The 13,147-nt window shown below is 44.1% G+C and overlaps 1 protein-coding gene across 8 annotated transcripts in view; it reads left to right on the top strand.

The window, feature by feature from the left end:
- Positions 1–13,147, top strand: part of zgc:114120 (uncharacterized protein LOC619267 homolog) — a 190,260-nt gene that overhangs the window by 142,603 nt on the left and 34,510 nt on the right. For 7 of the 8 annotated variants that reach the window (XM_049563236.1, XM_049563235.1, XM_049563239.1 and 4 more), the window contains 6 exons: positions 283–323; positions 606–629; positions 4,623–4,783; positions 6,883–7,058; positions 7,180–7,310; positions 12,070–12,217. In XM_049563236.1, coding sequence (XP_049419193.1) covers positions 283–323; positions 606–629; positions 4,623–4,783; positions 6,883–7,058; positions 7,180–7,310; positions 12,070–12,217 — 681 coding nt within the window. The remainder of the gene's footprint in view (positions 1–282; positions 324–605; positions 630–4,622; positions 4,784–6,882; positions 7,059–7,179; positions 7,311–12,069; positions 12,218–13,147) is intronic. The other variant, XM_049563237.1, reaches the window with a different exon arrangement.

Raw genomic sequence — 13,147 nt, 5'->3', positions numbered from 1 at the left:
AAAAGAAAAAGATTTTATGTCAGGATAGTTTTAATAAAAGAATCAGAAAACTTTTCACAGACCCTGCTTTGAGAATCACTGCTGTAAGTGAACAAGCAAGTGATGTCACACACACACACACACACACACACACACAGACACACACACACACACACTTAAAAAAGCTGCCAGCAGCACATACAGTATATTTCCCACATTTTCCCACCATATATCAATAGCTTCTCAGTAGCTAAGTCGATGGTGTGTTCTGGCTGTAAGTACTGTAACACTTGCCTCTTCCAGGGAGAAGATTGAGTCAGCCAGTGACTGCTCAGGAACTGACAGTAAGTGCTTCCTACTAAAAAAAAAAAAAAAAAAAAAGAGAGAGAGAGACAAACTATTTCCTATCACTGCCTGTCACTGCTCCCCTCTGCTGCCTGTTTGATAGCCACATAAATTGGCTCTTCTTCTTCACAGAGCTGCTGCTATTTCATTTTCTCTGCATAATTCTTAAAGTGCCTCATATGTGATCGTAATGGCTGACTCTGCAAGCTTCTTCATACTGTGTGTGTGTGTGTGCCGGCTTTTTGCTGCTGTGTAACTGCTGCTCATGCTTCTTGTTTTAGCTGGACGAACTAAAAAAAAGAAAGGTAGCTATGTGTTCCTGAAGTGTCTGGTACCTGTTCCCCCGTGTGCACCCCACTGTGGTCTCTAGTCTTTATTTGGATCCCTGTTAGCTTCCAAACAGTGTGTGTGTGTCGTCCTGAAGGATTTACCTCCCTCTCAGCTGGTGTCCTTCACTGTCCCTTCCTTCCCTGTTGTCGTGAGTAAAAAAAATCATCTGAGTTGCATTAATGCTGGAACAGAAATATGTCGTGAGATGACGAGATGATCCATGTTCAGAACGCCCAGTGAGCATCTGAGCATGTGTTTTGATGAAGCTGCATGTTTTCAAAGGTGAATAAGAGCAGAATAGAGTTCTTGTAATTAGGGATGCACCGATTCATCTGACAGTATTCGCCCTGCTGACTCCCATCAGCCTGTTGGCACATAAGTTGACACTCACCATCAGCAGTGGCCGATGTTTTTCTGTTGTTGCACATCACTTGCAGGCTAAAAATCAGGGCTTGAGACAATAGAAAACATATTCAGAATGAACAGAGATCTTCCCCCAAATACCTTCAGGAGAGAAGGACGCAGTAAACTCACCATCGAACGGGAACTCACCATGATGATGCTTTATTGTAAACAACTAAGAGGTATTGACATCATCAGGAAGAGAGCTAGTTAGCATTAGCTGTTAGCAGCCAATTGGCACCATCAATTTATAAAACTAACAAGATGCCAAATATCAAGATGGCGCCTAACCAATCTTATGGAGTCAAACCTGACATCGTCATGACAGATTTTTACAGGGTTCCCACCGTCTGGGAAAACCTGGAAAAGTCATAGAATTTTACAGTTATGTTTTCTAGGCCTGGAAATGTTATTAAATTATTCAACATTGGCCAATTATTACATCAATTGGCCAAAGGGGGGCGCTATAGCAACCCATTGAAATGTCAAACTTTGAATGGGCATATCTCATGCCCCGTATGTGGTAGAGACATGAAACTTTGCACAGAGATGCCTCTCCTCATGAGGAACACATTTGCCTCAAGAACCCATAACTTCCGCTTATATAGATTTTCCGCCATTTTGAATTTTTTGAAAAACACTTCAAATGGATCTCTTCCTAGGAAGTTTGAGCGATCTGCATGAAACTGGGTGAACATAATCTAGGGAGCAATATCTAAAGTTCCCTCTTGGCAAAAGTTGGAAAACTTCCTAAAACTGAGCTTCTATAAGGCAATGAATATTGCGGAGGGCGTGGCTCATCACATAAAGGTGTATAACATCTCAAGGGTTTCACCCATCACCACGCAACTTTGTAGGCATATGACCACACATAATCTGAGGGGACCCCTCCATTATTGAGCCCATCAAACAAAATGGGGGCGCTAGAGAGCTCATTTCTTATCTAGGCCTAACCGCCATATGGATTTTTACTAAACTTGGTAGATATGTAGAACAGGACGCCTCAAGGTGACTGGAGAAATTTAACTCTAATTGGCAACTGGGTGGCGCTATAACAACAGAAAAATAGTTCAGTTGACTATTTAATCTGCAATTTCCTATGACCTGTATCCCAAACACACACCATGTGAAACTGTACGTGGGCAACTGTGCACTCAGTGGGTATGGACTGGTACAGTAATATTCTGTGGATAATCCTCCACGTAATGTAACATCACGGCAAATTTATTTTCTTTAGCTTAAGCTTAATATAGTTTTAATTTGCATCAACAGGTGTTAACATTTTGTTTCCAGTTGGGTCCTTTTCGTCGTTGTCTTCCTGGGTTCATCTCTCCCTTCATGTGTGCCAGCTCGCTGAAATTATATTTGAGACAGATCTGTTTAAAAATGGTGGATAAATTGGGCAAGTAAAAAAAAAAAATCCTGGGAAAGTTTGGAAATTTTGTGCATGAAAATGTGTGGGAACCCTGTTTTTGAATGTCTTCTCTTTGCTCGAGGAACATTTTATAAATATAAAACCACTATGGATCAAAACTTTATAATAGACAGATTCAAAATTGACCTTGTTTACAGTTCGAGTTGGTCCGTCAACAGTTTGACCAACGTCTCTAATACAGTGGTGGTCTATGGGAAAAATGATTTTCAGGCTGCAGAGATTTGTTTGTGACAATACTGCGAGACTGAGTGGCGTTCCCAGGAGCCTAGTTGGGAGAGAACAGGGATCTTCCCGGGACGACTTTGGGACAAAAGGACGCAATAAACTCACGATCAACGTGTCCCTGATAATGCTGCATTGTGATCAACAAATTCATGTTGAGATCAGCAGAAGGAGAGCTAGTTAACTTTAGCTGTTAGCTGTTAGCCGTTAGCAGCTGGCGGCTGCAGCTCACAGGTGTCGGAGGTTTCATTGAGTTACATTATGATACAAATCAAATATTGGATGAAGGTAAATTTTAATCTTTTAAATGTAGTTTTTGTCGAGAAACTTGAATAAATTCAGCAGTTTGAAGGAAATTAGTCAATGTCTTCACAATATAAAATAGAGTAGAGAGGAAATTATATATTATATATATTGAAAAGAATTTTAAAGCAGTTTCTAATGTGAAAGAAGGTTATATTAAAAGTTGTTTTATTTATCTGTATTATTGAATTTGTGCTCATTCAGAGGTTGTGAAGGACCAAATGACTTCAGCTATTCTTTTATAATGACGACTGATGAACAACAAAAGAAAATAAACAACAAGAACAAAAAAACAGAATCAGCCAAAGTGTTATTTTAAACACTGGTATCGGCCCATTGGTGCATTCCTAATTCCTTTAGATAAAGTGTTGAGTTTGAGCTGCTGTGTCTCAGATTTAAAGTATCCAAAAGGAATTTAATTAGCGTTTCTCGTTATCTGATTGTGCATTAACATTGGAAACATTTCATCTTATGTCAAATTAAAGATGAGCGTGAGCATTTTTAATCTGCTGTAAATTAGAATGGATTTTTCTTTGGAGTCATTTTGTTTGTTGAACATTTATTTCTGCTGTAATTTTAGTGAATTTTCTCAGTGACTGTTTACGTCTCTATCTCTGCCCTGTTTAGATTAGAACGATAAAGGCATATATTTAGTGTATAGTTTACTCTGATAGACTGTTTTCTGTGAGGGCTGTCTTTGTGCAGTGAAAACCAGGACTTATTATTTTTAACTGGTGAGGCAGCAGAAAGTCATTTGGGTAACGACGACTGTCAGAAGCTCCTCTGAAGCCGTCTTGAATTATGGTTATATATACTCAGAAACTCCCCCAGTGGCTGCAGATCTCAGGGTCAGGGTTTCTAGGACACACACTGCAGCTGAAGTCGTCACCTCGTCTGCGGAGGTGTTGGAGGTGTTGAGATGTTACTTTCAGCAAATGTGTTGTTGTGTTGCTGAGTCCAGACTTTGAAGTGTCTTTAAAATGCAACTCCTCAATCCGTTATCGATTGATTGTCTTGTAATTATTTTCCCTCTGTCTCGTTCTGCATGATGCGTGTGACTCAACACTCTAATTACTGTCAGAGCGAAGCATTCATCGTCATTTCAAAGGATTATCTGAGTTGGAAACACTCATGCATTTGGGCTGTCTGGGGACTCTTATAATGAGAAACTTGGATGTAGTGGAAATGCTGTTTTTCACTGCTGATCCCGTTTGTCCCTGAAGCCTTTCCATGCTGTTCATCATTGTTAAGTCTACGTAAGACTGTAATCTCCACCCTTGACCTACAGCACAGATAGAACTTGTCCTGAATTGCTGCTGCCAAATCCTGGAACAACCAATATCCAGTCAAACAAAATTGTTTTTCTACTGGATGGACATCTGAGGTCATGAGACTGTTTGGGGATTTGTCTTCTAAAGACTGGAGCTCTCTCTGATGCTCTATGAACGGTTCTTTAATTTCTCCCTCAAGCATTCATTTAAAAGCTTTTGATTTGCTAACAGTGTTTTGGGACAACTTCTATTAGTGCCGCTGTGCTTTAAAGGAACCCAGAACAAAGCGCAGAGAACATCCTCTGAATTTAAATCCTGCTTTTTCCACTGGGCAGCTTTGACACCATCTGCTCCCTTGGCCCTGATGCCACCTCCACCCTCGGGGGCCAACCAGCCTGTGACGGTGTCCCGTCTGCAGATGCAGCTCCACTTACAAGGCCTGCAGCAGAACACCAACGCGCTGCGCAAACAACTGTCGCAGCTGCGCAACATGCAGGTGTGTGTGTGACTGTCACGGAAACAGCAGTTTAATTTTGTGTGTGTGCAGTTAACACCAGTATACACTCAGGAGCAAATTTACAAAGATTAGATTGCAGCTGCTGAAGCACCATGAATTGCACATCATTTGCTATCTGCTCTGTCTCAAGGGCCGACTCACAAAAGATATTGTGCTGATGATGTTACAGTGCTAAAACACACCCGTAAAGTTTTGCAGATGAGCCGTCTGGCCTTTTTTATGTCTGATTGCAATTAACCATGTGGCAGAGTTTAAATGTCGCCTCAACAGTCAGCAGAACAAAAACAGAGAGAAAAGGAAAACTGAATTTTCAGGCCTCAAGCTGCAGGTCCTGACCGATGAGGTGCAGGTCCTGACCGATGAGGTGCAGGTCCTGACCGATGAGCTGCAGGTCCTGACCGATGAGGTGCAGGTCCTGACCGATGAGCTGCAGCTCCTGACTGATGAGGTGCAGGTCCTGACTGATGAGGTGCAGGTCCTGACCCATGAGCTGCAGGTCCTGACCCATGAGCTGCAGCTCCTGACTGATGAGGTGCAGGTCCTGACCGATGAGCTGCAGGTTCTGACCGATGAGATGCAGGTTCTGACCGATGAGATGCAGGTCCTGACCGATGAGGTGCAGGTCCTGACCGATGAGCTGCAGCTCCTGACCGATGAGCTGCAGGTTCTGACCGATGAGCTGCAGCTCCTGACTGATGAGGTGCAGGTCCTGACCGATGAGCTGCAGGTTCTGACCGATGAGATGCAGGTTCTGACCGATGAGATGCAGGTCCTGACTGATGAGGTGCAGGTCCTGACCGATGAGCTGCAGGTTCTGACCGATGAGATGCAGGTTCTGACCGATGAGATGCAGGTCCTGACCGATGAGGTGCAGGTTCTGACCGATGAGGTGCAGCTCCTGACCGATGAGCTGCAGCTCCTGACCGATGAGCTGCAGGTTCTGACCGATGAGCTGCAGCTCCTGACTGATGAGGTGCAGGTCCTGACCGATGAGCTGCAGGTCCTGACCGATGAGGTGCAGGTCCTGACCGATGAGCTGCAGCTCCTGACTGATGAGGTGCAGGTCCTGACCGATGAGCTGCAGGTCCTGACCGATGAGGTGCAGGTCCTGACCGATGAGGTGCAGGTCCTGACCGATGAGCTGCAGGTCCTGACCGATGAGGTGCAGGTTCTGACCGATGAGATGCAGGTCCTGACCGATGAGGTGCAGGTTCTGACCGATGAGCTGCAGGTTCTGACCGATGAGGTGCAGGTTCTGGAGGCACCTCTCCAGCTACTGTCCACGTTCCATACTTGGTCCGGGCGGGGACTTTGTTGGTGCTTTAAGAATTACACACAATTATACTTTTTGTCTTATTGCAGCTGCAAACGTCACACTGTCCTTTTGTGATTTCACCGATCAGTTACCCGTTAATAGGTTGAACTTGAATTGACGCATTCTCATATTACAAACAGGTGCGACTGACTCGTACCATGACCAAGTACAGTCGTCTCCAGTCCCTTGCTACTGAGCTCTCACATTAGTAATATCATTCTGTAGCCGTGTGCTCACATCCTGCAGGCAGCAGCGGGCTGTGCTAACGTCTCATACAGAGGCATCAGTGTTAAAATTAGACGGTTTCATAACCAGTTAAAAACTGCACTTCGTGTTTTAGTTTTCACACCTGATGTGCACTGTGCCAGAGTACACATGAACCGTGCCTGAGAAAGCCTTTTCAACTGGACCTGGGCACCAACATGGGCACCGTGTTCACACTTGGATCTGGGCCCAGACTTTGTTTGTGTTACTAAACTAAAGTCCGTAAAGTTCCAATGCTAAGTACCCCAAAGTAAAAAGGTAACACACACACACACACACATTTCTTCAGGACAGGGTTGACAAGCCCTTGATGTAAAGCACCTTGGGCTGTGTCTAATGTCTGAGAGGTTCTATAATACGATTGAATCAACAGCTCTCCAACTACAACTGAACATTTTAACCTTTATCGAGTCGAAGCAATTGTTGTGTTACAGAACATTAGTGTAAAAACTGTCAAACGACAGGCAGGTAAAACTAACCAGGTGTGTTGGTGTCCCAGCTGGAGAACCAGGACTCAGTGTTGACCCTGCTGAGGCAGACGGAGTCCGAGCTGAGCCTCATGATGCTGGACGCCATGCGCACACAGGAGGACCCGCTCCAGAGACAGCGCCTCCTGGTGGAGGAGGAGAGACTCAAGTACCTGAACCAGGAGGAGCTGCTCATCCAGCAGCTGCAGTGAGTTCAGAGCGCCACTGGTTTATCTATCGAGCACATTAAATCGAAAGGTCATATGTCTGCTGGTGTGGAGAACACACAGGGACAGCACTGAGTGAATCTGTGACCTGCACCTCCACAGTGACCTGGAGAAGTCGGTGGAGGAGCTGCAGAGGAACTCGTCGGTGAATCACGGCCTGGTGACGGAGCAGGATGTGGAGCAGAAGAGCAAAGAGCTGAGGATGCTGGGTGAGACGCTCACTGAGCTCAAAAGTAAGTGTTGGTTTCACCTCCTGTGTGTGTTTTAGAGATTATTGAGGCGCTTTAGTCATTTTGCACGTTTGTTTCCGTCAGTCTCGGTGCTGGTACCACCCCCCCGCTGTTCAACCACTGCCGCAGCCTCATTATACACGAGCACGTTTTTTTCTTCTCATCGTTAACATCCCATTAAAACACCAAAACCCACAGTGACCGTATCCACTGATAAGCATTATGTGTGTATCACAGTCTGATACATCTCCTTCCACTGCGCTGTGCAGCTTCTGTTGTCGTCCACAAACTATTTAAACACATCAGTGAGTCACCCTGTTGCACTGGGTGAACAAATGAACACTCACTGTAGTTTATTTATATTCAATCCCACGTACGCCATCCTGCTGCTGACACAAATAGTCACCAGAGCACCAAGAGGGGATTAATCCGCCGCTGAAAATAGTCCCCAACAAATGCGTCATTTCCTCTTTGTTTGATAAAAAGTGCAGTGAGCAGCTGTTTTAGGAAATCATTGAGCCTTTTAGAAATGTAAATATTTGTCTACAGTAGGAACCAGTGTGTTTGTGCTGCTCATACATCAAGTGCAGTGCTGCAGCTGTAGTTTTGGGTCACAGATCAACAGGCCTGCTGTCAGGAGGGGTCAAAGGGCCTTAGCCCAAGGGTTTAGGAGAGGGCATGCAGAGGTCAGGGGTACAACACTTGACTCACTGACTTACATCACTGACAATCTGAACTTGACTGCAACATTTTCACAGTAGCAGCAGCGGGGTCAGATGTGCAGAGCTCACATGTGCTGGCCACTGATGTTAAGATACAGAGTGAACTGTGGCTAAAACTCCAGAGAGACCAGAATGTGACGGGAGCAAAAAGGCGATGGACAAATTTATTTTTCATTTTTGTAAAAAGGTTTTAATGATGTTCAAAGTCTTAAACCCACAAAATAGATACAAACATATGTATTTGACTTCAATTCAACCATTCCTCCCCGACTATAAAGAAACACTCATCATCAAATATGATGACAAATTGAAATTAAGATCCCTGATTCCATCCTTAGCGCCCTTTACGCTCGTCATAATAAGGGACAGCCAATCTGTTTGTTGTGTTTTGTATCATAGACCCACAAATATTTATCCATATCTCATTATTATCAGTCTCTAATCCTCTGTCTGCCTGACCCTCCCTGTGTCCAAGGATATTCGTTTATTTAAACAAGTCTGGGCTTTTTAATGGTTCTTTATTATATTTTTCATTTTAATAACCACTGTATGTGAACACATGAATGATTCCGACCTGCAGCACTGGATCTGAAATAATAAACTGCTGTGAAACAACACGACCCTCATCCATTTCACATCAACATCAGTTCTGAGCTCATTTTGGTGAAAGTAACACAAAAGTAGTGTAATAAGTAACTGATTACTCTACACAATTAGTAACTTATTACTTTCAAATGAAGGTAACTAGTTATATGTAATTTATTTCAATTTGAGAGGAACATCCCCAAAACTGAACTGAATAACGGCCAATCCCAATTCTCCTCCCTTTTTTAAGTTTCAAGCACACTCGTCAGATAGATAGTAGTGCTGAGGGGAATTTCACCTACGAATTGAGGCGCCACTTCATGCAAATTAGCGTAACAGACGTGTTCACCTATGCCACGCGCATCGTCAACATAGGCTTCTTGCACGGAGAACTCTGTAGATGTTCATGTCAGCTACATCATGAATTAGCGATTTTCAAGTGTTCATATTCTAACTCAACGCTTACAGATAATAGTGCATATGCAGAAACAACACATTCCGACATATTTTGGAAGTTAGGGAAAATAGCACTTATAATTGTGCGATGGCTTTCTCATGGAGGCTGCCATCTTCCTGGAACTCACCTGGCGGGATGGTTTCACAATGTTGAGATGGGTTCGTAAGTGTGCATCGCACGGCCCTTCAAATTAAGTGGGGATTTTAAGGGTTGAAAACCACTTCCCTAAAGTTTGGGACACCCTCGCCCTCCACAGGAGCATGCAAAAACAAAGGCTAGGGCCAATTTTGAGGGGAAGTGTGAGTGTTGGGACGGAGCCTAAGTCTTCAGACAGCAGTTGAGAAACAAAACACTGGAACTTTATGTAGGTCTTTAGGAGCTGCAGTGTTTATTCGTGTCAAACTGAAACCTAAATCCATGCATTTACTACGACTTCATAACTTTACTGCTAAATTCCTCTGTTCTCCGATCACTAACACCTTCCTGCTCCGAGCACATCTCTCTTTCTCGTCTCTCGTGCTGACCCACATACACACTGTGCACTGAGCTCAGCAGGGTGGAGGTGTGGAAAGATGACGAGAGTCTCTCTTCATCTTCTCCATCCTTCAGTCTTTTCTCTGCCACATCTATTGACCCCATATTTTCAAAAACAAACACTGTGTGACTTGTGTCATAAAACTGTATGGTTGTGTAGCCTTGCACATTTTTAAGTGTGTATATAGAAATCCTGGAGCTTTGTCTTTGTGAGTCTACGACATATACCTCTGTGTCACGTACACTTCAGCAGTGATGGTTCTGAAGTACTCAACGTCCAGTCTCTGAAAAGCTTGCCAAATCAGATCATGTTTTTTGTAGGTGTTTCTTGCGGTCTTGGTGTCTTAATGTGGAATTTTAGTTTTTTTTGATCATTTGCAACAGTTCTCAATTGTGTGAAAGTTTTGTCCCCATGTCCATAGTTCCTGGTGGCTGGCCTGTAGTTTTAAGTACCAGGGACCAGTTGCACAAAACATCTGAAGTTTTCTCCTTACGTATGACACTTAAGACTTAGGGCCTGATCTAATACCCACACTTCTCCTAGAAATACCCACTTGCACTTGGTTGTGTGCGTTCACGTTTAGGCTCGTGGCGTCCCAAAACATCAGTGAGGTAATGGAAGAGGTTTCCAACACTTAAAACCTGCCCTAGATTCCAAGGGAGCCCCGACCCACACTTCCAACAAAATGGAAGATGAAACACCTTGCGAAGTCAGCAACTTCAGCAAGTTTTGGAAAACAATTTGTTACTCTACGATCAGAATGTAGGCTATACAAACAACAGATGGTTGGACTAACGTAAACTCATCAGCAACTCAGTTGAACACTGCGTTAAAATATTTAAACAAATCAACTTACCTGAACAAAATCGATCAGAAGTAGAAGACGTCGTCGGTGCCTCCTGTTTTCAGCATTTCTTCTCCGTTGATTCATCAGACGGAGAAGAATAAACAGAGCACACGCCTCAACACAAGCGCTGGAGCCGCCATTTTCAAACCTGAATGACTATCGCTACCTTGCATCGCTACTACGCATGACGTATGCCCGCACGTGGGCCACGCCAATTTGCATGAAGTGGTGTCTCGTTTCTTAGGGAAAGATCGCTACTCTAATATTTCTCACTTCCCTCATCAAGGGTTATCTCGCAAACGAGGGCACTCAATACCAAGTGGAAGATTTAAGGGGTAGAAATGGGATTGGGCCTTAGCTGAGGGACTTACACAGCTGACTCAGGACTAATTTACTGCGTTGAAATTTTTTTTACAGCGGTACAAGTTTCCATGGAGATTGTTTGTTTGCTTGGACTCATGATTGTGACGCCTGTTATTGTCTCACTAAGTTGGCTCGTAGTTAGATGGTAAAAAGAAGACAAGAAAAACTTATTGGTCAGAGGAGGAAAAGATTAAACCTCCAGAGGAATTCAATCACAGAAAGCAGAAACTGCAAAGTACATTTGATGCCAAATACCAGAAAAAAGAAAACGACTGAAGGGAGAAGCAACGAAAATTTATTCACTCAAATCTATGGTTCAAAATCAAAAGTGTAGTCACAGAAACTCTTCTCAGGGTGTGTTAGTGTTTTTATTTATCACCATAAACTCAGTCATATTGAAGTTAAGTTCGAGTCGGGGTACCTTAAGTGTTTTGTTTAGTGGTCGAGGGATTCCTTAAGTCTAAGACCATGACAAGAAGAAAACCATGAATACTTAAGTGAATACTTTAAGGAAAACCCTAAGGAGAAAATGTTTAAACCTTTGGATTTTATTATGGGGAAACCTTAACTAGGACTTAAAGGAAAATCTTAATTTAAGGTGTTTTGTGTGGCTGGCTCCAGGTTTGTCTAGTCTGTAAAACTGATGTTATACAAAGTCCCAGATGAATATTTATGAGGCTTCTTGATATTCATGAAGTTTCAGGTTTGGCCTCTTGTCCTGCAGCTCTGACCTGTGTACTTCCTCTCTCCGTCTTGAATATTAATGAGCACTTCCTTTTGAAGCTCCAGGGTGCCTCGTTATGATAATGTGTGCTGACCACTCCCAGTTGTCCGACACTGTGCTTTGATGCTGCGTTTGAGTGGCAGTTGGACGGTTTCTCAGGACAGCAGAGCGTCCAGCGTTTGAGAAACTGGCTGTGAAGTGTCCACACACACATACACCCACAGACCAACACAGGCTGTGTTTTTGTTACGTCTAGCATGCCCTTCTCTCTGACTTGGCCGACCTCCACTGAATCCTCCTTCTGGATATGACAGGAAAATCCAGCAGCTTCGAATAGCTGCGACAGAAACAGCATCGTGTCTTCCCCTCTGTAATCTCCCTCCGCCTCCATTCTCCCACACATCATTATCTCAACACATCCTTGTGACAATGCCGCTCTCTCCTCTTCATCCATCTGTCTTTCCCTCGCTGTCGTCCTCTCCTCCTCATCCCCTCTCTCTCTCTGACTCTCTCTGTGCCTCCCGTGCAGACCAGTTCCCCAGCCTGCAGAGTAAGATGCGGGTGGTGCTGAGGGTGGAGGTGGAGGCTGTTAAGTTCCTGAAAGAGGAGCCTCACCGCCTGGACGCTCTGCTGAAGCGCTGCAACACCATGACCGATGCGCTCAGCACGCTCCGCAGGTACACAGATCAAACTCTCCTCAGATACTGTCTTAATAAACCAGGTCAACCTGCAAACATTGTTTTTTCTCTTGTCGATGTTTTATGGAGTTTGTTTTTTATTTCTTAGCCTGCTGTAAGACTCAAACCTGACTCTGACTTTTTTTTTATATCCATGTCATACTTGAGTTTTGGTTCAGCACAACCTGATTCCTCACTCTGAGAAATATAAACATGTTTTTATGTATTTTTTATTTGTTTGCCCATTAAAAAGTACAATTATTTTAAAAGATGCAAAAAACACAGACACACGTGTACGACGGCACTTTTACCGACATATACTCAGATGAACATGGATTTAAAGCTGAAATAGACAGAAATCTGAAAAAGGAATAAAAAAGTCAGAATTTGAAAATCTCCCCTCCTCCTGCAGCTCTCCCTTTCCCGTCCTAAGCCCCTCCCACCAGACGACCACGGTCACATGCACATGTTTCATATAGTAGCCCAGTGTCTCCTGTATATTGATTTATTTAATCTTATGTCATTGTTTCACACGGTGTATTAACTCACTGTCCCCCTCATTGCCCTGATCTCTCTCTGTGTTTACCTGTTTATGGGCAAGAATTAGCAAGCTAACGTTAGCCACCTCCCCCTCGCTCCCCGCCACTGTGAACTGCCTCCCTGTGAAGAGAGCGGGCAGCAGCTCCGGAGATGGACTTTTTCTCAGTGGCTGAAGCAGCTTAAATTCAGCCAGCATAAACCCTCCAGCGCTGGGTGTTGTAGCAGGCTGGTGGCCAGCAGCAGCGCTGTCTCTTATTTGTGTAACTGCAGCAACAGAAAGTTTCCTGAGGGAAGTGGCGGCTGTCTGGTCTTCTGTAGCTGGGGTTTGCGCTGTCTGGTCTGGGCTGCTGCAGTTGCTGACTGGGGATCCGTCCGCAGAGCTGCTGCCCA

This window comes from Epinephelus fuscoguttatus, linkage group LG20 (assembly GCF_011397635.1).
Source record: "Epinephelus fuscoguttatus linkage group LG20, E.fuscoguttatus.final_Chr_v1".
Taxonomy (NCBI): Eukaryota; Metazoa; Chordata; class Actinopteri; order Perciformes; family Serranidae; genus Epinephelus; species Epinephelus fuscoguttatus.
This window is presented reverse-complemented; position numbering and strand designations above follow the sequence as displayed.